Source organism: Rutilus rutilus, assembly GCF_951802725.1.
Source record: "Rutilus rutilus genome assembly, chromosome: 4".
NCBI classification, from domain to species: domain Eukaryota; kingdom Metazoa; phylum Chordata; class Actinopteri; order Cypriniformes; family Leuciscidae; genus Rutilus; species Rutilus rutilus.
The window spans coordinates 14,184,105-14,211,162 of record NC_140212.1 but is presented as its reverse complement, the minus strand read 5'-3'; the positions used below and the strand labels follow the sequence as shown (position 1 = coordinate 14,211,162).

General features: G+C 38.0%; 1 protein-coding gene across 1 annotated transcript in view; it reads right to left on the bottom strand.

Moving 5' to 3' along the window:
- Positions 1–27,058, bottom strand: part of cfap54 (cilia and flagella associated 54) — a gene marked incomplete at its 5' end in the record, with an annotated part of 36,462 nt that overhangs the window by 780 nt on the left and 8,624 nt on the right. The window contains 43 exons of the mRNA XM_084407575.1: positions 210–296; positions 401–536; positions 700–806; positions 1,081–1,176; positions 1,260–1,429; positions 1,584–1,742; positions 2,259–2,385; positions 2,765–2,824; positions 2,919–3,039; positions 12,296–12,407; positions 12,486–12,650; positions 13,189–13,309; positions 13,538–13,684; positions 13,779–13,939; positions 14,021–14,183; positions 14,328–14,457; positions 15,161–15,312; positions 15,544–15,647; positions 15,730–15,880; positions 16,003–16,056; positions 16,824–16,946; positions 17,064–17,150; positions 19,183–19,368; positions 19,472–19,538; positions 19,612–19,782; positions 20,364–20,451; positions 20,547–20,750; positions 21,494–21,649; positions 21,819–21,924; positions 22,088–22,223; positions 22,368–22,561; positions 23,064–23,276; positions 23,366–23,541; positions 24,030–24,214; positions 24,378–24,563; positions 24,933–25,018; positions 25,098–25,194; positions 25,280–25,406; positions 25,501–25,593; positions 25,697–25,823; positions 26,266–26,391; positions 26,591–26,713; positions 26,896–27,051. Of these exons, the coding sequence (XP_084263701.1) occupies positions 210–296; positions 401–536; positions 700–806; positions 1,081–1,176; positions 1,260–1,429; positions 1,584–1,742; positions 2,259–2,385; positions 2,765–2,824; positions 2,919–3,039; positions 12,296–12,407; positions 12,486–12,650; positions 13,189–13,309; positions 13,538–13,684; positions 13,779–13,939; positions 14,021–14,183; positions 14,328–14,457; positions 15,161–15,312; positions 15,544–15,647; positions 15,730–15,880; positions 16,003–16,056; positions 16,824–16,946; positions 17,064–17,150; positions 19,183–19,368; positions 19,472–19,538; positions 19,612–19,782; positions 20,364–20,451; positions 20,547–20,750; positions 21,494–21,649; positions 21,819–21,924; positions 22,088–22,223; positions 22,368–22,561; positions 23,064–23,276; positions 23,366–23,541; positions 24,030–24,214; positions 24,378–24,563; positions 24,933–25,018; positions 25,098–25,194; positions 25,280–25,406; positions 25,501–25,593; positions 25,697–25,823; positions 26,266–26,391; positions 26,591–26,713; positions 26,896–27,051 (5,736 nt within the window). The remainder of the gene's footprint in view (positions 1–209; positions 297–400; positions 537–699; positions 807–1,080; positions 1,177–1,259; positions 1,430–1,583; positions 1,743–2,258; positions 2,386–2,764; positions 2,825–2,918; positions 3,040–12,295; positions 12,408–12,485; positions 12,651–13,188; positions 13,310–13,537; positions 13,685–13,778; positions 13,940–14,020; positions 14,184–14,327; positions 14,458–15,160; positions 15,313–15,543; positions 15,648–15,729; positions 15,881–16,002; positions 16,057–16,823; positions 16,947–17,063; positions 17,151–19,182; positions 19,369–19,471; positions 19,539–19,611; positions 19,783–20,363; positions 20,452–20,546; positions 20,751–21,493; positions 21,650–21,818; positions 21,925–22,087; positions 22,224–22,367; positions 22,562–23,063; positions 23,277–23,365; positions 23,542–24,029; positions 24,215–24,377; positions 24,564–24,932; positions 25,019–25,097; positions 25,195–25,279; positions 25,407–25,500; positions 25,594–25,696; positions 25,824–26,265; positions 26,392–26,590; positions 26,714–26,895; positions 27,052–27,058) is intronic.

Sequence of the window (27,058 nt, the reverse complement as noted above, 5' to 3'; positions counted from 1 at the left end):
TGTGCTATGTGGTAATGATGTGATTCTTGCAGATTTCATGTAATGGACCTATCATCCTAGCGCCCTCAAAAGAACAATAAAACTACTAAAATTAAATGATAAAGAAAGTTGAACATTTTAAAATCAAATTAAATTTAAAATATGAATAAATATTATAATAGTATATAAATAATTCTAAAATTACAGTAAAAATGTCTGGGACACTTCACCTCTGTGACGGGTGCTGAATTGAAATCAGGCTTCAAGAAATTCCTGATCTCAGTGCAGACATGTTTGGCCTTTTCCAAAAGCATTTCCTATAAGAAACAATTGCAAGAGAATGAAAAAAGAGGTTAATAGTGTATTCAACATTTAGTGTTCGACTGAAGGTACATCATGGCAGTTTAGGGCTCAGAAAGACCTGTTGGTGTGTGGTGGAGGTAGCCGTTCTGTTCTGCTCTTCTGGGCTGAAGGAGGAGGCCGAGCTGGTGAAGGGTGAAACATGCCCATCAACCTCTACACATGTTGAGCTCAGTAAGGCATGAACAGCCATCAGCCTGCCAGTGCATTAAGTCATAAGAGAAAAGTTGTAATAACTACCACTTAAATGAAATAAACAGAAACAGAAAGGTCAGACAATAATGCACTCCACATTGCACCTAATGTGAAGAAGTTTTTCTTTATTATGTTTTTCTTTGGATATCTGAACATAAAGTCTACCTGTCCAAACAGATTGTTCTCTGTCCAGCCTGTAGTACAGCTATTGTGTCTGCAGTAGAGTTTATTGCTGATATAGGAGCTTTATTCACAGTGAACAGAAGCAGAATCTAAAGAGATCAAACACAAATCTGCTGCTTAGGATCTACAAATACATCATATGAACAGACTATACAGCTCATTTGGTCCGAACAATTTCTATTTCTAAAATTTAAAAAATTGTGTTTTTAGCTGATGTTCATTGACAGAGAGAACCAATGAATCTATATACAAGGATAGCTACTGTAGATCAAAAGAACACTCGAAATGACAAAAAAATAAATAATAATAATAATAATTTTTGAAAACACAATGACAAACAGAAATGGACGAGTATCTGACTACCATGTTGTCCTCGGAGGAGGGTCTGTACCACTGGATGATCAGTTCCTGTATGTCCGTGTTGGCCCAGGGGAACAGATCTGACAAGGGTTGATCGTGCTGGCACAGAGTAATAAAGAAACAATGGTTTTATTTAATTTTTCTCATCATTTTAAGATGGTAATAAATGTGTGAATATGAACCTGTATTCGCTGAGGCGTCAGTATTAGAGCTGAAAGGGGATCAGGAATGGCCCACTGTCCTCTGTAAGATGGGTGGTGACAGCTGAAGAAGGTGTGCAAATATGAGAGTCTGAGAGCAAGTTTGGGGTCACCGGACGTGGACAGCAATCCATCAACACCCTGCATTGCACCTGAATAACACAGCCAATCACACCATCATATAAAACCGGATTACATAAAATAAAATAAAATAAAAACATACAGTACAAATGCTTTCAAAGGGTAGATTTATTGATTGATTAATGAATTGAATAACCTAGTTTAAAAGAGATACTTGTGGTGTACCTGGTTGTGAGGAGACCTGTAGAAGGTTGATTAAGTGCATGTAGTAGCGGGACATATGAACCCAGGTCAGCTGAGGGCACTTCCTGCTGTGTATCTCGCTCTCAGCGTCTATGAATGCTTCAGGTCTGGGGATACAATTCTCAGTGTTTCCTAGCCCCCCTGCCAATGAAATCAGCAAGAAATTAATACGTTTATTTAGCAAGGATGCATTCAATTTATTAAAAGTGTCAGTTTATAATGTTACAAAAGATTTATAATTCCAATTTCTTTTTAACTTTCTATTCATCAAAGAAAAACTAATTAAGGTTTCCACAAAAAAATGTTCAACGTTGATAATAATAAGAAATCTTTTCTGATCAGCACATCAGCATATTAGAATAATTTCTGAAGGATCATGAGACACTGAAGACTGGAGTAAAATTTAGCTTTGCCAACACAGGATTATTACATTTTACAATATTTGTTATTTAAAATTGTAAAAATATTTTTTCTGTATTTTTAATCAAATAAATGCAGCCTTGGTGAATATAAGAAACTTCTTTCAAAAACAAAAATCTTTCAAACTTGAACTGCAGTGTACATCAGGGTACAAAATCGTAATCATAAAAAGAATCCAATACTGTACTCCAAAATCCTATGTCTAATGCAAAACTGTGATTTGGGGTTAAAGGTTACCACAAGGGTGGAGAAGGTCATTCAATGCAAAGTCAGGCAGGGCTTTTATTGAAGAGAGGGGTACGGGGCCTTCAGTTACTCCAGTGAATCCATGCGAATGGCCATATTTGCCCAAAACTTCTGAGGTCTATGAAGCAAAAGGATAAAAAAAGAATGGTTAACATTAGTTAATGTATAATCTGACATGAACTAACAATGAGCAAAACATTTATTACAGTATTTATTCATCTTTGTTAATGTTAGTTAACAATGTTAGTCGTTCATTGTTTGTTCATGTTAGTTCACAGTGCATTATCTAACGTTAACAAATACAACTTTTGATTTTAATAATGTATTAGTAAATGTTGAAATTGACATTAACTAAGATGAATAAATGCTGTAGAAGTATTGTTCATTGTTCAGTGTAGTTAATTAATGTTAACTAATGAAACCTTTTTGTAAAGTGTTACCGAATAATTTACATTGAACACACTCCATACAGGTGTGTGGATGATGTCAATACAAACCTTTAAAGCTATTCTCAAACAAATCCAGCAGAGCAATAGGCAGGTCTCTCTGACTGTTTCCTGTGAAAATCACACACATGTATACATAAATATTACAATATTAAACATTTATATACATAACTCGGCTGTTATATACAAACACATTTCACAACACCTTGCTGGATTCGTCAGGTGTTGGTGATGGGGGAGGAGTCGGATGTCCAGGGGGAGGGGGAATCTGCGCAAACTCTTGCAAGTATATCAATGCCATTTCCAGGTAGCACCTATGTGCCAATCTGAAATACACACATACAAAACAATGTGAGTCCTGTCTATATACTGTCATATCATGATAAAAGGAAAAATTACCACAAAAAAAATCTTTAAACTGATGCTGGTTAAACTCCATCCACACACAGAATAAAATCAGCATCTTTTAAGCCATTACATCAACATCTCTCATCATGGGGATGGGGGAACGGATTCTGACAGCTGGATTGTTTGCCGTCGAATTCTGTTCCCCCTTGTTTCTTACACAATGAGGTTCTAAGATTTACAAAACTGAAGCTGGCTAGTTGGAGCCCACAGCCTCGTGGGCAGCATGGTGTGCATAGTGTGCAGTTGTGTTTTGGGAGACCCAGTGTGCAGCTAGTGGACTTTTTCTTGATTTTTTCCCCCTTCTCTCTCTCCCACTTTGCTTCCTGCCAACTTACTGTCTTATCATATTAAAAGGCAAAAACTTAAAAGGTTTAATTCTGTTCCCTCCATGTTTCTTACACAGGGAGGTTCTAAAATTTATTAAACTGTCTCTGTCTAGTTGGAGTCCATAGCCTTGTGGGCAGTGCACTTGCATATCGTGCAGTTGTGCTTTGGGAGACCCAAGTTCAAATCAGCTCGTGGACTTTTCCTGATTTTTTCCTCCTCTCTCTCTCCCACTTTGCTTTCTGCTTACATACTGTCTTATCATAAAAAAGGCAAAAACAACAAAAAGTTTATCTTTTAAGTACTGATGCTGGTTAAGCTCCATCCACACAGAGATTGGAATCAGCATCTTTGAAGCCACTACATCAACATCACTCATCATAGGAGTGGGGGAACAAATTCTGACAGCTGGATTGTTTGTCGTTGGATTCTGTTTCCCCATGTTTCTTACACAAGGGGGTTCTAAGATTTACAAAACTGATGCTGGCTAGTTGAAGCCCATAGCCTCGTGGGCAGCATGCTTACATATTGTGCAGTTCTGCTTTGAGAGACCAAAGTTCAAGTCCCAGCTCATGGACTTTTCTTGATTTTTTTCCCCCTTCTCTCTCTCCCACATCGCGTCCTGCCTACTTACTGTCTTATCATAATAAAAGGCAAAAACACCAAAATATTAATCTTTAAACTGATGCTGGTTAAGCTCCATCCACAAACACATTGGAATCAGAATCTTCTAAGTCAATGCATGAGCATCTCTCATCGTATGGGTGGGGGAACGGATTCTGACAGCTGGATTATTTGCCGTCGAATTCTGTTCCCCCCTTGTTTCTTACACAATGAGGTTCTAAGATTTACAAAACTGAAGCTGGCTAGTTGGAGTCCACAGCCTCGTGGGCAGCATGTTTACATCGTGTGCAGTTGTGTTTTGGGAGACCCAGGTTCAAGTTGCAGCTCGTGGGCTTTTTCTTGATTTTTTCCCCCTTCTCTCTCTCCCACTTTGCTTCCTGCCAACTTACTGTCTTATCATGATAAAAGCCCAAAACACCAAAATATTCATCTTTAAACTGATGCTGGTTAAGCTCCAGATTGGAATCAGCATCTTTTAAGCCACTATATCAACATAACTCATCATAGGGGTGGGGGAACAAATTCTTACAGCTAGATTGTTTGCATTTGCATTCTGCTCCCCCATGTTTCTCACACAAGGGGGTTCTAATATTTAACAAATTGGTGCAGGATAAGCTCCATGCACAGACAGGATAGAGTCAGCATCTTTTAAGTCACTACATGAACATCTCTCATCATGTCAGCTTAATCAGCTTTTTGAAAAAATCAGCTGAATCAATGATTCAATGACTCACTCATTAAGACAGTAAAATGCTTGCTTCCTGAATGAATCAGTCCTTTGAATGAATCGGTTGAATCTCAATGACTCACTCATTAACAAGGACTTGCTGCCACCTCCTGGCGGGTTTAATTTCACATTTAAAGTATCTTTTCATTTTTAAAATAATTTCAAATAACAGTATTTAACGTTTTATATTTTCAATATTTCAAAACATTATGCATCGTTAACTGCTCTTCACTGATTATCTTTAATAAAGGTTGATCTATAGTTATATTTATACATTAGATTACAATGTCTGTACCTAAAAAATCTCCTGTTTAAACCTACATGAAAAACCTGAAAAGCACTGTTTATTTCATTTATATGTTTGTTCTGTTGTATTTATTTGTGCTATTGCTTGTGATTTGATTATTGGTTCCTATTTTATTACCTACTGTTTGAATTATTTAAACTAGTAGATTTTGGTGTCATAACCTTATTTATTATGGTTACATGTATCAAAAATAATGAAAACAATACTGGGCTTATTTTATAGACCCATTTTCTTTTCTTTTCAAAATTTTTTGTTGTGGGGCCAGTGAAAATTTTGACAAGGCAAGTAAGAATGTGAACCATTGGGCCAGTTGAAAAAATCCTTAGCGTTGAGCCATGATCTCTCATCATGGGGGTGGGGGAACAGATTCTGACAGCTGGATTGTTTCCCATCGGATTCTGTTCCCCCCATGTTTCTTACACAAGGGGGTTCTAATATTTAACAAATTGGTGCAGGATAAGCTCCATACACACACAGGATAGAATTAGAATCATTTAAGTCACTACATGAGCATCACTTCATCATGGGGGTGGGGGAGCGGATTCCGACTGCTGGATAATTTGCAGTCGAATTCTGTTCCCCCCTTGTTTCTTATACAATGAGGTTCTAAGATTTACAAAACTGATGCTGGCTAGTTGGATTTCATAGCCTCGTGGGCAGCATGCTTACATGTTGTGCAGTTGTGCTTTGAGAGACCCAAGTTCAAGTCTCAGCTCGTGGATGTTTCTTGATTTTTCCCCATTCTCTCTCTCCCACTTTGCTTCCTGCCTACATACTGTCTTATCATAATAAAAGGCAAAAACACCAAAATATTAATCTTTAAACTGATGCTGGTTAAGCTCCATCCCCACACAGATTGGAATCAGCATATTTTAAGCCACTACATCAACATCACTCATCATGGGGGTGGGGGAACGGATTCTAACAGCTGGATTGTTTGCTGTTGGATTTTGTTCCCCCCATGTTTCTTACACAAGGAGGTTCTAATATTTATCAAACTGGTGTTGGCTAGTTGGAGCCCATAGCCTTGTGGGCAACACACTTACATATTGTGCAGTTGTGCTTTAGGAGACCCAAGTTCAAGTCCCAGCTCAAGGACCTTTTTTTTTTTTATTTTTTTTTTTCTCTCCCACTTCGCTTCCTGCCTACATATGATCTTATCATGATAAAAGCCAAAAAACACCAAAATATTTATCTTTAAACTGATGCTGGTTAAGCTCCATCCACACAAAGATTGGAATCAGCATCTTTTAAGCCACTATATCAACATCACTCATCATAGGGGTGGGGGAACAAATTCTTACAGCTGGATTGTTTGCAGTCGCATTCTGTTCCCCCATGTTTCTCACACAAGGGGCTTCTAATATTTAACAAATTGGTGCAGGATAAGCTCCATGCACAGACAGGATAGAGTCAGAATATTCTAAGTCACTGCATGACCAACTCTCATCATATGGGTGGGGAAACGGATTCTGACAGCTGGATTATTTGCAGTCGAATTCTGTTCCCCCCTTGTTTCTTATACAATGAGGTTCTAAGATTTACAAAACTGATGCTGGCTAGTTGGAGCCCATAGCCTTGTGGGCAGCACACTTACATATCATACAGTTGTGCTTGGGGAGACCCAAGTTCAAATCTCAGCTTGTGGACGTTTTATGATTTTTTCCCAATTCGCTTCCTGCCTACATACTGTCTTATCATAATAAAAGGCAAAAACTGCCTCGTGGGCAGCACGCTTACATAGTGTGCAGTTGTGCTTTGGGAGACCCAAGTTCAAGCCTTAGGTCATGGATTTTCTAGATTTTTATCCCCCTTCTCTCTCCCACTTTGCTTCCTGCCTACATGCTGTCTTATCATAATAAAAGGCAAAAACACCAAAATATTAATCTTTAAACTGATGCTGGTTAAGCTCCATCCCCACACAGATTGGAATCAGCATATTTTAAGCCACTACATCAACATCACTCATCATGGGGGTGGGGGAACGGATTCTAACAGCTGGATTGTTTGCTGTTGGATTTTGTTCCCCCCATGTTTCTTACACAAGGAGGTTCTAATATTTATCAAACTGGTGTTGGCTAGTTGGAGCCCATAGCCTTGTGGGCAACACACTTACATATTGTGCAGTTGTGCTTTAGGAGACCCAAGTTCAAGTCCCAGCTCAAGGACTTTTTTTTTTTTTTTTTTTTTTTTTCTCTCCCACTTCGCTTCCTGCCTACATATGATCTTATCATGATAAAAGCCAAAAAACACCAAAATATTTATCTTTAAACTGATGCTGGTTAAGCTCCATCCACACAAAGATTGGAATCAGCATCTTTTAAGCCACTATATCAACATCACTCATCATAGGGGTGGGGGAACAAATTCTTACAGCTGGATTGTTTGCAGTCGCATTCTGTTCCCCCATGTTTCTCACACAAGGGGCTTCTAATATTTAACAAATTGGTGCAGGATAAGCTCCATGCACAGACAGGATAGAGTCAGAATATTCTAAGTCACTGCATGAGCAACTCTCATCATATGGGTGGGGAAACGGATTCTGACAGCTGGATTATTTGCTGTCGAATTCTGTTCCCCCCTTGTTTCTTACACAATGAGGTTCTAAGATTTACAAAACTGATGCTGGCTAGTTGGAGCCCATAGCCTTGTGGGCAGCACACTTACATATCATACAGTTGTGCTTGGGGAGACCCAAGTTCAAATCTCAGCTTGTGGACGTTTCATGATTTTTTCCCACTTCGCTTCCTGCCTACATACTGTCTTATCATAATAAAAGGCAAAACTGCCTCGTGGGCAGCACGCTTACATAGTGTGCAGTTGTGCTTTGGGAGACCCAAGTTCAAGTCTTAGGTCATGGATTTTCTAGATTTTTATCCCCCTTCTCTCTCCCACTTCGCTTCCTGCCTACATACTGTCTTATCATAATAAAAGGTAAAAACACGAAAATATTCATCTTTAAACTGATGCTGGTTAAGCTCCATCCACACAAAGATTGGAATCAGCATCTTTTAAGCCACTACATCAACATCACTCATCATAGGGGTGGGGGAACGGATTCTGACAGCTGAATTGTTTGCTGTCGGATTCTGTTCCCCCCATGTTTCTTACACAATGAGGTTCTAAGATTTACAAAACTGATGCTGGCTAGTTGGAGCCCATAGCCTCGTGGATAGCACGCTTATATATCATGCAGTTGCGCTTTAGGAGACCCAAGTTCAAGTCCCAGCTCGCGGCCTTTTCTTGATTGTTTCCCCTTTCTCTCTCTCCTACTTCGCTTCCTCCGTACATACTATTGTAGCATCTGGACCCATCAGACACACACAAATTATTCATTATATTTAATGAATAATCCAGCAAACTCACTCTCCCAACAAAGGTCTATGAAACTTCCCCCCAAACTATCACAAATGAATCTAACACACTGACAAAACTCGGTGTCCTGTTACAGGACACATTAAGACTGATAAGAAGTTTTACAACCCCAAAAGGAATTTTCAGAGAGTTATGACTCTAACTTAATTCTTGCTGAGAAGGAGAAATAAACCCTGTTAATCCTATATATTCTATATATAACCACTTGAGAAATGTATAAACATGTATGTATCTAATTTTCCAATCTCATGATTTTCCTTTTATGTGGTTTGGCCTATGTATTCTTGTAAACTCTATTGGGTTGTTTCAGACTTTGCATACTATGGTTTACCAAAATCATGTGTGGCATGTTTGGTCTCTATAAACTCCAATCTTCGTCCCCCATTTGTTGATTTACATTACATTTAGCTAACTGTGTGACGCACTAGTATTATAAGAATCTTGAAGATTCTTTTCTTAAACACCCAATGAAATTACATATTCAAATGCCCTGCTAGAACACAATGGGTCGGAAAAATTTCCCTCCAAAGGGAAAAATTATTATTGGCTCACACACCTCCAGAGGGTGTGACATCTTCACGCTTTAAAAATCACTGATCACAAGATCAGCTCTAAGTTTTCTAAGGACCCCCAAGCTTGTGCCAGGCTGCGGCCTTGTCTTTCCATTCAGCAAAGATTCTCTGACTCCCACTCGTTCTCTCTCATTAAGACCACATCAGCAAAGATCAACTGGAGCTTCAACAAATTGCATCAGGACTTTTTCATTCAAATGGGCGACACATGCAAGTATCGAACTTAGTCTCATTATTTGATACATTAAGTATCCTTACCCCTTTTAAAGAAGAGCGTGTTAGAACTAAACTGATGGTTTGCTCAAGGCTGTTGATCTGCTGAATTTCAAACAACGCTATAACTTCTTGCTTTCCTGTATTCTGCTTCAGCTCTCTTTCCCTTGGTAAACTGTATGCATGTATGTATGTGTATGTTAGAATAGTTTAAGTGTTTAGTCTAGTTAATAAAATCTTGTTCATGTCACACGTAAAGTTGTCCGTGTCTCAAGCTCATATCTAGAGTCTCTAATCATAGATCTTGACTACTTGCACTTAGTAGTACTGTAAAGTAAGAAAGACATTCCCCATGCCCCGGAAACGTACATTTCTTAGAATTAATAAACAATTAACACTGAGTGTTCACAGGACAAACAGGTTAATTGATTGTAATATTAATTTACAACATTAAGTTAATTATATTAACTGATCCAAATATTCATAATCAATTATAACCAGTTATTATTGATCATTAATATTTCAAAGAGCTAATTTGCTACACTGTCTTATCATAATAAAAAGCAAAAACACCAAATAATTAATCTTTAAACTGATGCTGGTTAAGCTCCATTCACACACATAATAAAATCAGCATCTTTTAAGCCACTACATCAACATCTCTCATCATGGGGGTGGGGGAACGAATTCTGTTTGCCGTCGGATTCTGTTCACCCATGTTTCTCACACAAGGGGGTTCTAATAATTAATAAATTGGTGCTGGATGAGCTTCATACACAAACACACAAGCATAGAATCAGCATCTTTTAAGTCACTACATGAACATCTCTCATCATATCAGCTTAATCAGCTTTTTGAACAAATCAGCTGAATCAATGATTCAATGACTCACTCATTAAGACAGTAATATGCTTCCTTCCTGAATGAATCAGCTGTTTGAATGAATTGGTTGAATCTCAGTGACTCACTCATTAACAGGGACTTGCTGCCACCTCCTGGCGGGTTTAATTTCACATTTAAAGTATCTTCATTTTTTAAATAATTTCAAATAACTGTATTTAACCTTTTATATTTTCAACATTTCAAAACATTATTTATGCATCGTTAACTGCTCTTCACTGATTAACTTAAATAAAGGCTGATCTATAGTTATATTTATACCTTAGATTACAATGTCTGTACCTAAAACATCTCCTGTTTAAACCTACATGAAAAACCTGAAAAGCACTGTTTATTTCATTTATGTGTTTGTTCTGTTGTATTTATTTGTGCTATTGCTCGTGATTTGATTATTGGTTCCTATTTTATTACCTACTGTTTAAATGATTTAATCTAGTAGATTTTGGTGTCATAACCTTATTTATTATGGTTACATGTATCAAAAATAACGAAAACAATACTGGGCTTATATTATAGACCCATTATCTTTTCTTTCACTTTATGATTTTTTTGTTGTGGGGCCAGTGAACATTTTGTCAGGGCAAGTAAAAATTTGAACAACTGGCCAGTTGAAAAAATCCTTAGCGTTGAGCCCTGATCTCTCATCATGGGGGTTCCCAGATTCCCATGTTTCTTACACAAGGAGGTTCTAATATTTATCAAACTGGTGCTGGATAAGCTCCATGCACACACAGGATAGAATCAGCATCTTTTAAATCACTACATGAACATCTCTCATCATATGGGTGGGGGAACGGATTCCGACAGCTGGATTATTTGCCGTCGAATTCTGTTCCCCCCTTGTTTCTTACACAACGAGGTTTTAAGATTTACAAAACTGATGCTGGCTAGTTGGGGCCCATAGCCTTGTGGGCAGCATGCTTACATACCATACAGTTGTGCTTGGGGAGACCCAAGTTCAAATCTCAGCTTGTGGATGTTTTATGATTTTTTTCCCACTTCGCTTCCTGCCTACATACTGTCTTATCATAATAAAAGGCAAAAACACCAAAATATTAATCTTTAAATTGATGCTGGTTAAGCTCCATCCACACAAAGATTGGAATCAGCATCTTTTAAGCCACTACATCAACATCACTCATCATAGGGGTGGGGGAACGAATTCCGACAGCTGGATTATTTGCAGTCGAATTCTGTTTCCCCCTTCTTTCTTACACAATGTGGTTCTAAGATTTACAAAATTGATGCTGGATAGTTGGAGCCCATAGCCTCATGGGCAGTGCAATAGCATATTATGCAGTAGTGCTTTGGGAGACCCAAGTTCAAGTCCCAGCTCGAGGACTTTTCCTGATTCTCTCCCACTTCGCTTTCTGCCTACATACGATCTTATCATAATAAAAGGCAAAAACACCAAAAAGTTTATCTTTAAACATGCACACACAAAATCAGCACTAACACATTGTGCAAGTTTGAGTCCCAGCCCGTGGACTTCTCCCCTTTCTCTCTCCTACTTCCAATCCTGTCTACATTCTGTTCCCCACATGTTTCTTACACAATGAGGTTCTAATTAGGGCTACAGCTATCGATTATTTTAGTAATCAAGTATTCTACCGATTATTCCATCGATTAATCGAGTAATCGGATAAAAAATAGTGGTAATAAAAATAGATCCAAGTGAACAACAGTCTTTAAAATTACTTAAAATACAAATATATAATAACAAGCAATAATAATTGGTTCAAATACTGTAAAGTATCAAAGTAATCATATGGGTTTTATTGAACAACACTGTTAAAATACACCATGTAAAATAAATGATATAAACTAATATAAACAAAACTTGTTTACATTACGTATTATAACAAATGCCTGCAGAGGGCGCCAACAGCCTGGTGTTAGTTGCTGTTACACTACGGAATGATCAAATCCTTGTTTAATATTGGCCAAACAACTTGTAATTCAAATGTCCACTTAATCTTTAATATTTGCCCACTTCTGTACGATAGAAATGCAACAGCCGCTGTAAAACCATCTGCGCTAACACAAAAATTGGAATGCACGCGGACAGTGCACAGACCGCTGCGGAATGCGGATGGCCGAAGTATACTTTGAGCTTTAGTTAAACAACTTACCGTAAGCTTTGGCCATGAGTGTGCTTAAATGTGGTTAAACACCCAAACAAGGCCTCTAGGACTTCCTGGGGACCAGATTTTTGCATGGGAATGAGATGTCTACCCACCACTCCTGTATACACAAATGATCAACCATCTACAACTGGTTCACAAGATAAGAGGCCAATATAAAAATTCACCTATTGATCACCTGTACAATAGAGGATATCAGCCTCCAGCTGGCGGTCTCTGTTGGCAGAGGCCTGAGAAATGCTGAGTGCAGACTGCAAAACTTCTTGAGCAAATATTAAGGGCCTCCAGGGCTCCTCACCTCCCTCAGAAGAACGTGACAAGGCCTGCAATGCCAAAGAGCGACCTGGAACAGAAAGAATCAATACACAGCATAATAACATTTTGAGCCTTCAAAATTGCAATACAAAATAAGTTTGCATTTTTAGAAGGAAATACCCATGCATAGCAAAATAATTATTTTAAAGTTTTAAGTTAGGTTTAGGTTTGAAATTTTAAATTTGATTTTGTGTAGAAGAAATGCGTAAATAGACACGAGGAAGAAAATACCAATAACAGCTTAGTATGCAAAATTATATAAGAAAGAAGACCAATCACAATTTAGTACTCAAATTCTACATATTTTCAATTCTGAACATTCTTTCAATATAATTGAATTAAGAGAATTATGTGCATTTATCCAAAACAAAACAAAACAAAACAAAACCAAAATAAAGCAACAAAAAAAAACTACACAACACAAAGCATAGCATACGTAAAGGTATTTAAAAAAGGTTTTTATACATTAAGCAGTTCTGTCTGAATTATTGCAGGTTAAGGACAAACACCTAACCATAATGTTAGAGGAATATCAATACAGAGCTGCCTTATTGTAGGTGTCATACCAATCCGCATGGTTGTCTTGGCAAGCAGGGGAAGCTGTGGAAGATAAATATTCTTTAGGCCCGCTCGTAGTTCCACCTCGCCTCCTTTTTTGAGACCTATAGACTCTCCAGTGGCACAGAGCTGAAAACAAAGAATAATATTACCACTATAAAATATGTAAAACACATGCATTTAATATTTTTGTTCTTGTATGTTAAATATGACCATGTGATCTGGGAGTTGTACAACTTTACCAGATCTTTACTGTCCTAAAACATTTTAGATAACAACAAATGGGAATTTTACATAAATTTTTTTCTCTTGCGACTAGTTTTAACAAACATTTTGAGCATAAAAGTGTAACAAAACCTGTTGCTGCAGTAGTTTCTGTGTGAGCAGGTGGAGAGTCTGGCTTCCTGTTCCTCTCAGTTCACTAAGTAATAATGCAGCCTCAGCTAGAGTCATTTGAGAACGCAGAGATAGAGCACTACGCCCAGACAACAAGCTCACAATTTCCTAAACAGACACACATGTGATCGGCCAACAGAAACAGTCAAGTTCAGGTCAAATAGCACTAAATCACAAACAACTGTCATAGCTACCTACTGACCTGTAGCATGGCTGCACTGTCTTCTCTGGGTCTGCCACGGTGTGTGTTGAGTTGGACGCCTTGTAGGAGCAGGAGGGCTTTAGTGTCAGGATCTCCCCAGGCCTCTGCCTCATCCAGACCCTCTTTCAGCAGCCGGAGCGCCTCTGCACTACTGTCTGTACCTGCACAAACACATGCAAGAATCATCAACAAACACCATCCAACGATATTTCCACCACATTAAGCTTTTCGGAGCAGCTAACCAGAGTAGATTGCAGTTCCAGGGATATGGCCTACGAGGGAACGAACCACTGCCAGCCTACAGCGCAGCCAGAAAAGGAGATCCATGCGTTCTCTCGCTTCCAACTCTTCTGGGAGATCTCCGGTATGGAGATTGAGAACAGACTTTGCATCCCGGGAGGTAGTCTGTAGAGAAAAGACAGATTTTCTTTAAAACTCTTAAAACATTTTTTTTTTTTATGAAACTGAATCTATCTTTTAGAACATGAGAGACTCAAGATCTGAATTAAGTATTGAATTTATGTAAGTAAATCAGAGGTTGATCATTACCTGATATGCTTTGGCTCTGGGTCGTCTGAGAGCAGAGGAGGGTGGTTTAGGAGGAGGTAGCGGGCGGAAATCACTTTGAAACACAAGAGAACTCTGGAGGAGCCTCAAAGCAGACACTGACAGATCTGCACTACAATAGAAATTAAAAATGTTTAGATTTTTAGTAGATTCAAACATCCAGACATAAATGAATCCCCAGGAACATACACTACCGTTCAAACGTTTGAGGTTGGTTAGGTTAGGTTTTTGATGTTTATGAAAGAAGTCTCTAATGCTCACTAAGGCTGCATTTATTTGCTCAAAAATATAGTAATATTGTGAAATATTACAATTTAAAATAACTGAGTTCTATTGTAATATTTTCAGCATAATTACTCCAGTCTTCAGTGTCACATGATCCTTCAGAAATCATTCTAAAATGCTGATTTTTAGCTCAAGAAACATTTCTTATTATTATCAATGCTGAATCAACATTGGGAGGCTAAATATTTTTGTGGAAAACTTGATACATTTTTGTCAGGATTCTTTGGGGAATAAAGAACAGCATTTATTTGAAATAGAAATCTTTTAAACCATTATACATGTCTTTGTTGTCATTTTTGATCAATTTAATGTTTCCTTGCTAAATAAATACATTTCTTCAAAAAAAAAAAATCTTAATGATTTTGTACATTTACATTTATGCATTTGGCAGACGCTTTTATCCAAAGCGACTTACATTGCATTCAAGGTACACATTTTACATTTTGTCAGTTCTTTTTTGTAACAGTAGTGTATACACCCACACAACTACAAACGTGCACTCTTCCTCATGATTTATGTTTCTGCACTACCTGGCAGCCATTCTGCCCTGCTGCATGTTGATATTGGACATCAACAGTCTGATCTCCACTGCCAGCTCCATTTCTTCAGGATCAATGCTCAGCGGATGTGGGGTGAAGAGCTCAGGACTAACCAGAGCATGTGCTTCTTTTAGGAGTATGGCCTGAACAGGGCAATAGAGAGAAATTATGTTAACTTTGTCCTTAATGTTCTTGGCATTTGGTAGATGCATTTACTGTATATTTGTGTTTATAACGTCACACTTCATAGCCATTATTGCTATAGGGTCAAATAATGTTAAAAACATTTTATAAGCCTAGATCTGGAAGAACAATCTAACAGAAAGGATAGTTGGACAGCTTTAACGTCATAAAATGAAGGTAAAATGGAGCACCTTGACTTCTCCTAATGTGAGTTTCCTGGCACTGAGCTGGAGACGCTTGGACTCGTCACTGCTGGAGGCATCAAGCAAAATTTTCTCCTGAGATTTGGATAACTCTGTGGGTTAAAGTATATGATTCAGTAAGGGTTTATGTAGATTTATAATCTGTAATTGTCCATAACAAACTAGTAATGAGACCTGGTGGCGGTGGCTCAGGCAGGTCTTGTATAGTACTACATATAGCCAAGATGAGATGAACTCTGGCCATCAAGAGCCATGTGGTGAATCTTGAGCCATAAACAGCCATGATGTCCTTACTTGGCCTCCTATTGACCACTTCTTCCAGAACCTAAGAAATGGATCGTATAAAGCATGATATTCATATTCAAGTACAGTACAGTACAGTACAGTATGAAGTAAATATCGATCATTTTTTATTAATGATACAGCTGTGAAAACAGGTAAACTTACTTGAAGATTGGAAGGATCCAACAGGGGTTTTCCTTCAATAAATATTTCCTTTGCCTGTGGGGTTTAATGTGCATTTAAAAATTACAAGACATAAAAAAAAATAATGTAACAATTATTATACTATATTCATTAGCATACAAAAGTGTGGGGTCAGTAAGACTTTTTTAAATGTTTTTGTAAGAAGTCTCTCATTCTCAACAAGGCTGCGGTAAAAACAGTGATTGTGAGACATTTTTATTTAATTTGTGAAACAAATTAACTGTTTAAAATAAGTGTTTCTATTTGAATATATTTAAAACGTAATTTATTCCTTATTTTCAGCATCATTACTCCAGTCTTCAGTGTCACATGCTGATTTGCAGCTCAAGAAACATTTCTTCTTATTACCAATGCTGCAAACAAAAACCATGATATATATTTTTTCAGGATTCAGCGTTTCAGGAACAGCATTTATTAGAAATTTTTTGGAATAAAATAAAATGTGAACGTCTTAACTGTCACTTTTTATCAGTTCAATGCATCCTTGCTGAATAAAAATATTAATTTATTTTATTTTTTTAAACTTACTAACCCCAACTATTGAATGGTAGTCTAGAAGTGTTATGTAAAAAGCATAAAGTGATGAAATAAAAAAAGAAAATAAAAAGTTTTAAAGATATTCAAGAAAAAAAAAAATAGAGAAAATGTGTTTTGCTTCAGATCAGTTCCTTTTTCAAGACAAGGCAACTGAACACTTCACTAGACAAAAGATAATTGCATGTATTGTTTTTGTCTAAATATATAGAAGCTAAACATATCCTATACTGTTTATGGTGTTTTACCCAAGATGGCTTCTCCACTCTGTGGTGGCATCCATGAGGCATAGGGATTTCCACGCCAAATGTGAGATTACTGAGTTCTTTAACCGCTTGAGTGAAGGCCCCTAATTCAGTCAATACCTTTATCTGTATACACACAGAAACACTTGATTAAAACTCACAAAACAGACAAATACATCCACTGCAATACAGCTTTTCAATACATACAAGAATAACAGAAAGACACAATGAAGTCTTTCAAACCTTCAGGATTCTGCATCTGACAGTAAGGTGTGGATCCAGACACACAGTTCTGGCAATATACAGGTACAGAGCCAGAACAGGAAGAGACTGAAATAAGCAGTAAGACAGCAGGTGTTGAATATTAAGATGTATCAGACATCAAATGCACAAAGGCTGCTCTTAATATGAGTGTGTTTAGGGGTGTGTGATATTGACAAAAAATGATATCTCAATATTTTCTGGAATTTTATCGATAACGATAATTAGACGATATTTTGCTGAGTGTGTTATTGTACTGGTATCTTGGTAAGTTTAGGACTGCCATGGACAGCTGACTCCTAAAGTTTTTGATATTCTGTGTGGTGGCAGATTCCAGCAATGACAGAAATTATCTGAAGTTTAAATAGATTTTTTACCTTTTATGGGCATTTTTTTCTAACCTAATTAAATGTATGCATCATCTTTTGTGTCAAAATTCTTACATTTAATCAATAAATTAAATTACAATAAGATGACACAAGACGGGCTGTTGCCAATCAAATGAAATCAGTATTAACAAAATGTATTTTTGCAATGCAGAGGAAACAGAGAAGCTGCATCTGAAGTGGCATTTAGATATATTTACAGACTGTTTAATGCAGCTCAGAGGCGACATGAATCAATGAATTCTTAAAAAAAATGAAAAGATATGAAATTAAAACTGCCGGTAGGTGGCAGCAAGTCACTGTTAATGAGTAAGGGCACTATTTTAACAATCTAAGCGCATAGTCTAAAGTGCAGGGCGCAATTGCACTTATGCTAGTTTAACGACGGGAAAAATGGTCGGCGTGCGCAGCGCATGGTCTAAAAGGGTTGTCCCTATTCTCTTAATGAGTAATTAAGGATTGTGGACCCGCATATAGGCGCGCATTACTTAAAGTCGGCATGAAATCAAAATGGACCCTATTTACTTTGTTAGCGCATATTACTAGTCTTGTGGTGAACAATTAATCCGTGCAAGTTAAAACACAGAAAAGACTTTAATCAAAATCTGAAAATGCCCCTCCCCTCTGCCTTGGAGGACCTTCTCTGATGACGTAGGTTTGACGGCTTGGTTTGGGAAACGCTTAACCACTCCCCTCAAATCGTTAGTCTGTAATGAGCGAGAGATGGAGAGGAGGAGCGCTAGAGTAAAACCCTGCCCTCTGTTCAATATTCCTTTTCACTGGGAAATACGTCACAGCACTGGAGAAAAGTCGTTTGCAACTTCCGGTTCACGCGGACTTTAAATAAAAAATATATATTGCGCCATTGACTTTAGACCAGGTTTTTGGTGGTCAATGGCGCAGTGTATTTCAGTTGCCTCAAAATAGCAAAGCGCCAACAATGCGCCTGAACACACCTCGTTTTCAGACCAGCACGCCCATGGGTGCATAAATAGGCACAAATGCATTTGCTATTTAAACAACGTGGCGCAAGACGTGAAAATGATAACTGTGTCAGGCTGAAACTAGCAAAATAACACTTGCATCGCGCTTGGCGCTGCATTGCGCCGGGTGTATGATAGGGCCAGAAGTCCAAGATATTTAACCGATTCATTCAAATGGCTGATTCAGGAAGGAAGGAAGCATTTGACTATCTTAATGACTCAGTCATTGAATCATTTATTCAAATGATTTGTTCATTCACCGCTGTGCGTTGCTAAGAGATGCAAACCGGTCCTATGGCTTTTTTTCAAACTATTTACGTTGGCGAAATGGATAAAAAAGACAATATTTTGTCTAAAATGTAAGTCACTTAATATTAACTTCTTGTTTATTGAACTGTTGTAAACATCAATATCACATTTGTAATCGTGCTAATATTTGGAGAAAACCGGCACTCTTTGTGTAATATTAACTATATTAAATGATATAACAATAAAAGACAAGCAGAGGTATTTTGCCCCCTTATCTTAAATTTTGGCAGTGAAAGCGTGCACTCTAAATGCACAAGCGCACTAGTCTAACCTACTAGACTACATCACGTAGTGTATGCAATGCACTCTAGGTGTGTTGTAAAGTGATGGACATATGCGAAAATGTCAGACTGCATATCATTAAAACAACAATTACAATATTATCATAGACGATATATATCGCATACCCCTAGGCTCTAGTACCTTGAGAAGGTGTCCTGAGGTATATAGCCAGTGGCAGAGAAAAGACAAACTGGCAATAGTGGTGCCAAGATTCCCACGATCTTGCTCAGAGAAGAGGTCGATGCCTGGGATAAGCTCCATCTCCACAGAGTATGTGGAGTATGACAGGTCTGTCATCGGATGGGGCAAAGAGGCCATCAGTAGGCACTGCAAAGCATATGACCGTAGTAAACTTTTTGTATTGCCTCAGATACAAAAACCGAGGTCCTTTCTTTCAACTGTAATAACATTTCAGTGACTCAATTCTGACCTTGAAGAGTTTGGCAGAGAGAAGGCAGCATTTTGTGCGCTGGTTGATGTTGGATGTCAGGATGTGCCTGTCAATAGAGGAGAAATCTTACTGCTGTAATGGAGCACCATTACAAAAACATTTCATGGTTTCTCACTCACTGTGCAATTTTGGCGGAAAGCAAAGCTCCCTGGAGACAACCCCATATCCCAGCATGCCGCAGGGTTTCCTGAGAGGAGCTGCAGCTCCATGAGTCACCATCCCAAGATTCCAGAACTCCAGAGTCTTGCAGAGCACAGTCCAGAGCCTTACTCCAGAAACAGTGTGCAGATCTATACAAAAACAAACAAACTCACTAATAAAAGATGCACTTCATCTCCTATTACAGTGTATATGCAAAACGTTCAATTACCTAGACTAATGTTTAAAAGTTTGTTTTAAAGCATTAGCTATAATCATCATCTTTTCACGATTCGTTAATCTCAATAGCTGTAATAGTAAAACTTTGTAAAAGTATTCGAGAGATTTCCACATGTAATGCTGGCTATTTCATATGCAAAGATGTCAGCCAATGACAGCAGTGGGCGTTTACACTGAAGTCTCACAGCAGACACGCCCCTTCAAACAGAGCGTTCAAATCAGAGGCTAAAGGCTAGGATAAATGCCTTTTATTTCAAAATCATGACAATTTTTATGTAAAAATCATACTAACATTATAAGGGCACCCCAGGAAACATTATAAAATAATAAAATAATCCAGTTCATGACCCCTTTAAATAAATGCAGCCTTGGTGAACATAAGAGACGTCTTTCAAAAACTAAAAAAAGTTTTGAACAGTAGTGTAAACACACAGTATGAAACTGCTCAAACTAATAAACAAAGCAGGAAACCAATGCAATGAACACATCATACTTTCGATTTCCATTGAAGAAATGCAGGTTTCCAAGGTCATGGAGTGCTTGCACCTGGAGGGAGTTGTACTTATTTTCTTGAAGATATTCTGCATGAAATAACAAAACAACATATCTGTACTGCAAAAGCTTGTTCATGAACAAATTCAGCTTGTAATGTGTTAGAGTTTAGATCAGTTCTCACTAATTGCATTGTTGTAGGAGGAGAAAACAGTCTGGAGCTGTGATGTAGGGAGGGTGGGGCTGTAGATGGAGCCCAGAGAGTTGAAGTCTTCTGTGGACAGGTCTGGAGGTCTGACACCTGGCGGGATGCAAGCTGCCATGCTGAATTCCACTTTCCCCTGCAGAACGCCGCTGGTCTCTTTGGAGAATGGCACCTCAATATATGCTGAGGCCACATATAAAGGGTGTGATTGAAAGTGAAAAAAAAAAAAAAGTTGAAAGTGTTTAGTTTTAAGTCCTAAAATACAGAAGAAAATTAGAATGGCATGGGTTACCAAAAGTGCTTTTAAAATAGCGTTTTTTACTTTAGTAGTAAATAAGGTTTGCAGTAAAACTTTTTGCAATTTAGGTATAATTTAATGTAAAAGTCTCATTAAGTCATGTTCTGTACTTTTTGCCATGGCCTAAACATTTTATGGTTGTGATGTTCAAAAGTTTGGGGTCGGTAAGATTTTTTTAAATGTTTTTTAAAGAAATCTCATTTGCTCATCCACCAAGGCTGGTTTATTTGATATAATATACACTAAAAAACATAATATTGTGAAATATTATTACAATTTAAAATGAAGTTTTCTGTTTTAATATATTTTAAAATGTAATTTATTCCTGTGATGGCAAAGCTGAATTTTCAGCATCATAACTCCAGTCTTCAGTGTCACATGATTCTTCAGAAATTCTAATATGCTGATTTCCTGCTCAAGAAACATTTCTTATTAGAATCAATGTTGAAAACAGCTGTGCTGTTTACTATTTTTGTGGAACCCATGATACATTTTAATCATGGTTCTTGGAAGAATAGAAATTATAAATGTCTTTGCTCTCACTTTTGATCAATTGAATGCATCCTTGGTGAATAAACGTATTCAAGTAAAAAAAAAATTGTACTGACCCGGTGTGGGTCAGACTTACAGTGCTGTGTGTCGGCCAGTAGCAGCAGGAGTAGAGTTCGGCTGTGCTGAAAGGTCAGCAGTGCGTGACTTCTTCTCTCCAGAGTCTCTCTGAAACACTGCAGTGTGTCACTCACATCCAACGGTACACACACCAGACACATGGCTCTCTTCACATCTGCAATAAAGATAAAAATAATTATAAAACACACAAGTAAGACTTAAACATGGTCTTTAAAAAAATTTAAAATACAAATCATTATACATGGCCCAAATGTGACATGCAAAACACACAACATTTATCAGAAAATAAATGGGACCCGGCAACCCTTTTCTGTAGACTGTACCTGCAAGTTCCTTGAGCTCTGGGTTAGTATCATTTGCAGTAATCATAATCTGACCTTCTCCACAAGGAAACAGCAATTGTCTGGTTGCATAATTCCGGCAGGTCACCTATGGACATCAGTCACAAAACTTAGTCATTTTACCAAATCTAATGGATGCACATCTGGAGTATTCATTGCAAATGTTTGTTGAACAGGCTTCGAACTCAAAATGTTAAATAGTTCTGCCCAAAGTTGATAAGAATTATGTGTATGTGATCATTTCTGTCTACCTTCTCTCCAGAGATCATCTCAGTGTAGATGAAGTGAGGTTGAGGGGCTGGAGGACCACCGAAACAGCTGATCCTGTCCAACAGCCTCCTCTGTGCATGCACCAGAACAGGTGTTACCATGTGAGAGTAGCGCTCCCTGAAACCCATGACGCATTGCATCTTGTATTTCAATAGCTACTCTTTTGTGAGAGGAATTCTATTCATAAACTTTTCAGTTGCGTGTATACTTTCAGCAAGTACACAAACCAATGCCACCAGCATCAGTGAGTTATAAGCGTACCTAGTGTATGTGTTGAAAAGTAGTGCGAGGTGGGCGAGACTCTCCCACTTGGACTGGTAGTACAGAAGCTCTAATGTGTGCAGAACCAGGGTCCTCAGCCAGCGCAGATCTATCATTGTCCCATTGTCCACTGGAGCAGAGAAGTACAAGCTGGCCTCAAGCTCCCTTTCCTCATCATCATAAACATTCCACAGCTAGAGAATACAAAAAAAAAACTGTTATGTCAGATAACTTTATCCTACAGTTTAGTGGTCATTATATAAAAATATCTGACTGCAGAATGAGGCAAATGGCCAATCAGGTATCCGAATCAAGAGAGCTGTAACAACGGTGCATAACGGCATGTGGTTTTATCTTGCAGGCCATTTATAAGTGGATTCTTAATCTTAATTTAGCACATGTATGTGCATTTGAATTACAATTAATTTAATAAATTATTGTTTATATAATATAATCAACAAAATAAAAGAATACAGAATTAGAAAATTCTATTCTATTAATGAATTAATATTAATATTTTTAATTATTTTAATTATCTAACTAAATTAAAATGCTAAAAAAAATGCATTGTGGTTAATTAATGTACCTATACTGACACTCCTAGATTTTATATAGTTAATATTATATTATGTAGGGGGCCTTGGACAGTGGGCAAAAAGTCAAAAAGCCACTGTTTCAGAGGTGATGTGTATTAACCTTAAGCTTCTCCATCATGTCCATAAGAAGATCTGAGGCCAGTACAAGTAGAGGAGTGATCACTGTATAGAGCTGCTCTATCGTCAGCTGTCTGGCATGGGCATCAGGGCCTTGGGCTCGCTCTATCATCAGGGCAAGTGTGCTGGTTTGGTCCCACAGAGTCCGACACACCCACTGTAAAGTTGTCCAGTGACTCCAGCGATGTGCTAGCACCTGATGTTAAAAAATGGGAGATGCCGTTGATAAAATCACACAAAAAAAAGTGCATCAAATTAGACCTATTAAAATGAAACTGCATTTACCATAGCTCTGCGCAAGTATATAGAGGCTTTGTCAAGTGTGTCAAGTAAATGAAAGGTGGCTTGACCAGTAGGAGCGTCATCAGCTTCAGGGTTGTGGGTGTGCCGAAATGTAGAGTCCACTTCACCTTCTACTTCACTCTCTGTAGAGTTCAGCTCCTCATCACTGGTGTTTGGTGCTGTTGAAAATGTAGAGAAAGGTATGACAATCATTCACTGCATCTACATGTAATGATCTACACTACCATTCAAAAGTTTGGGGTCAGTAAGATTTTTTTAAAGAAATTAATACAAAAATGACAGTTAAGACATATATAATGTTACAAAGATTTCTATTGCAAATAAATACGATTCTTTTAAACTTTTTTTATTAATCAAAATCTAGTCAAATCTATTCATAAAAAAAAAAAAAGTATATATACCGGTATATGTCATTTAAAATGTCAATCCTGTGACGCAAAGCTGAATTTTCAGCATCATTACTCCAGTGTTCAGTCTCATCTTTAAAAAGTTATTTCAAATTTAAATATTTTTAAACTTTTACTGTATTGTTGGTCAAATAAATGAGAAGAGTCTTTTCAAAACATCTTTCAAAATATCTAACCAACCCCAAACTTTTGACCGGTAGTGTAGATTCAGCTGTCATGCTAAAGAGACTTTAACCCACCTTGATTAGTGTGTTTAACTTTGCGTTTCAATTTTCTTTTGTTACCACGGGATCCAGGACGAGGTACAGATTTGGGACATGGAAGAGTCAATTCAGGTGGCCTGATTTGCAGTGAAACGTTCTTCCACATAATCAGCATTCCACAATGAGCGAGAGAGAAGAAAGACTGCGATAGATGACTAAAACTGGAACAGATAGAAAAAAGCTCAAGTTTCAATCGAGTATGTTCAGAGAAACCAATAATATAAGGGTTTTTAACAGGACATATAAAATAGACTTGATATTCAGAGTAAAGACGAAGACCCAGACATTGGCATTATTCACAGTTTTTCTGTTGGATCTGCATACCAGAGCTGGGGAGGTGGTCCAAGATTCTTCCTCAGCATGCCTAGGTGCACACGAGCCAGGCTCAGATTGACATGGCAACGCCACAGCGAATCCTCAGAGCGCATCCGCCTCAGCTTCCAAAGGCGCTTATATCTTCTGATAAGAGCAGCAAGCTGATTTAGCAGGATGTCCACAGCTTTGACCTCTCTGAGAGACACAAAAGCAAATACAGACAAAGTGTGAAATATGTAATCATGTATACTACCATTCAAATGTTTGGGGTCAGTAAGATTTTGTAAAGAAAATAAAACATTTATTCAGCAAGGATGCATTACATTGGTAAAAATGTTACATTGTCACCAACGATTTCTATTTTAAATAAAAATCATTCTATTTATCAAAGTAAAAAATATATAATAAAATATAACAAATTTTGACTGTATTTTTAATCAAATAAATGCAACCTTGGTGAGCATAAGAGACTTACTTAAAAAAAAAAATAGTGTACACTTTAAAAATACATTTTAAATATGGAATGTTTCAATATTGTGCAAGCTGGGCCGAATATTGCTTTACCTTTCAGAGTTCTGGCTCTTGAATGCAATCAGTAGTCTTTTCTGTAGCAACTTCCTGTTACCCCAAAAGGTGCCACCTTTTCGTTTCTGAAATGTAGTTAAATGGCATTTACAAACTGAAAGAGATAAGTAGTGTGTTGCTGCATTTTAAGTAACAGAAGCTTACCTCTGTGTTGTACTCTATCACAGAGGTTGTGAACTCTTTACACTCCTCTCCTGGTTCACCCGGGTGTTTCTTTAGCACGAACAGAGCATCGTCACGTCTAGCAATATTACAGACAGCAAAGAAATGTAAGACAAAACACCAACACACATTGCAAACATGGACCCAAACAGAAACACACTCACCTGCTGAGCCAGTTCAAGATGTTCTGCTCCCACCGCAACACCAGATCCAGCTCATCTTCTAGCAGGGCTTTCTGGAGCAAGTGCACAACAAACTCCAAAAAACAAGACTTTTCCTTGAACTTCATCACTGAATCAAACACACACACAAATACAGAAAATGAGTGTATGATAGCTCATTCAATGAATCAGATTTTCTTTAGTATGTGTTGTTTGCGTTATACCCTCTTTAAAGGCATGCTGGAGGGGGCTGTTTTCAATCACCATGTAGAGTATGACAGGGTCTTCCTGTCCAGTGAGCTCACATCCATGAGACCCTGCAACAAAGGCCACAACAAACTAAAATTACAAAACAAGTTCTTTATATGGCAAAAATGTATATACTGCCATTCTGATCTGAGATACATGAAAAACATGTACCTGTTTTGTTACAGGAAGTGACACCATAGTTTCCTAATGTTTTTGCTTGCATGTTTTTCATGACAATGGCCTCTAAAATCTTTAGCTGTTCACTGGGATCCTCATCATACGTGGGAGCTGTCTTCTTCTGGAAATCAAACACACACACAGTCATTAGTACTTATGAATGTAGCGCAGATAGAATATGTGGCATACTATCCCAAAGGGTCTATGAATGAATGAATGAGGCATTTATATAGCGCTTTCATATGTACTACTGTACACCCAAAGCGCTGTACAATCATGTCAGGGGATCTCTCCTCAACCACCACCAGTGTCCAGAATCCACAGAAGCCACAGTACAACGGCGCCAGTGCGCTCACCACACACCAGATATAGGTGGAGAGGAGAGAGAGTGATAGAGCCAATAGGTGTAATGTGACAAGGACACCGGGGTTACACCCCTACTCTTTACGAGAAGTGCCATGGGATTTTTAATGACCACAGAGAGTCAGGACCGCGGTTTTACTTCTCATCCGAAGGACGGATGAGACGTAGTTTATCTATGATAAACAAGGCAAATCCCATACCTCATCCTGCTCCATTGATGTTTGTTTGGCGGGTTGCAGAGGGGGCTTAGTGATTTCCTGAAGTAGTTTCTTTCCCGACTCAAACACAGATGATGCCATGCCACTCTCCTGAGTGGAGCGCAAGCTCTAAAAACACACAGAAATGCATCATACACATATAACACATGCAAACACAATCATTTCAAAAGTGAAATCTACAGGATGCTGGATGAAATAGTTTAGACACAAATAAATGTGTTTCTCACAATCTTAAAAACACTTCAATCTAAAGATTATATTATATTATTTCTTAACCGGTGAGTAGTTTGTTATATGTTATTACCACCTTGGCTAAATAATATGTCATACAGGCAACCATGTGCTGCAGGGACTCAGTGGTGGCAGCAGGGCGTTTCTGCTTAAGGACTTCTGGAATCTCCAGCAGTACTGAAAAGCACTTCAGAAGCACCTGAAACACACAGAAGAATCTAAATTCACCTTTGCTTTGGCAAAGCCATCATATAAACAGCTGATTTAATAATGAAATTATGGATCTTCTAATAAAATGTTCCCCCTAAACCTAAACAAAGATTCAAGACAAGCTAGCACTGACATATAAGTATTATCAAGCACATTTCTAAAAGTAGTGACCTCAATGACAGGCTCTGAAGGGATCTGATTGAAGATTAATGGAGCGAGAAGGCCGTAACAGTTTACTACAGCCTGCAGGGTGCCAGCGCTGTCATTGAGGTGCAGAGCAAGATCAATGGCCACCAGCATCCGTTCACACTCAGCAAGCCTGGCCTCCTGTGAT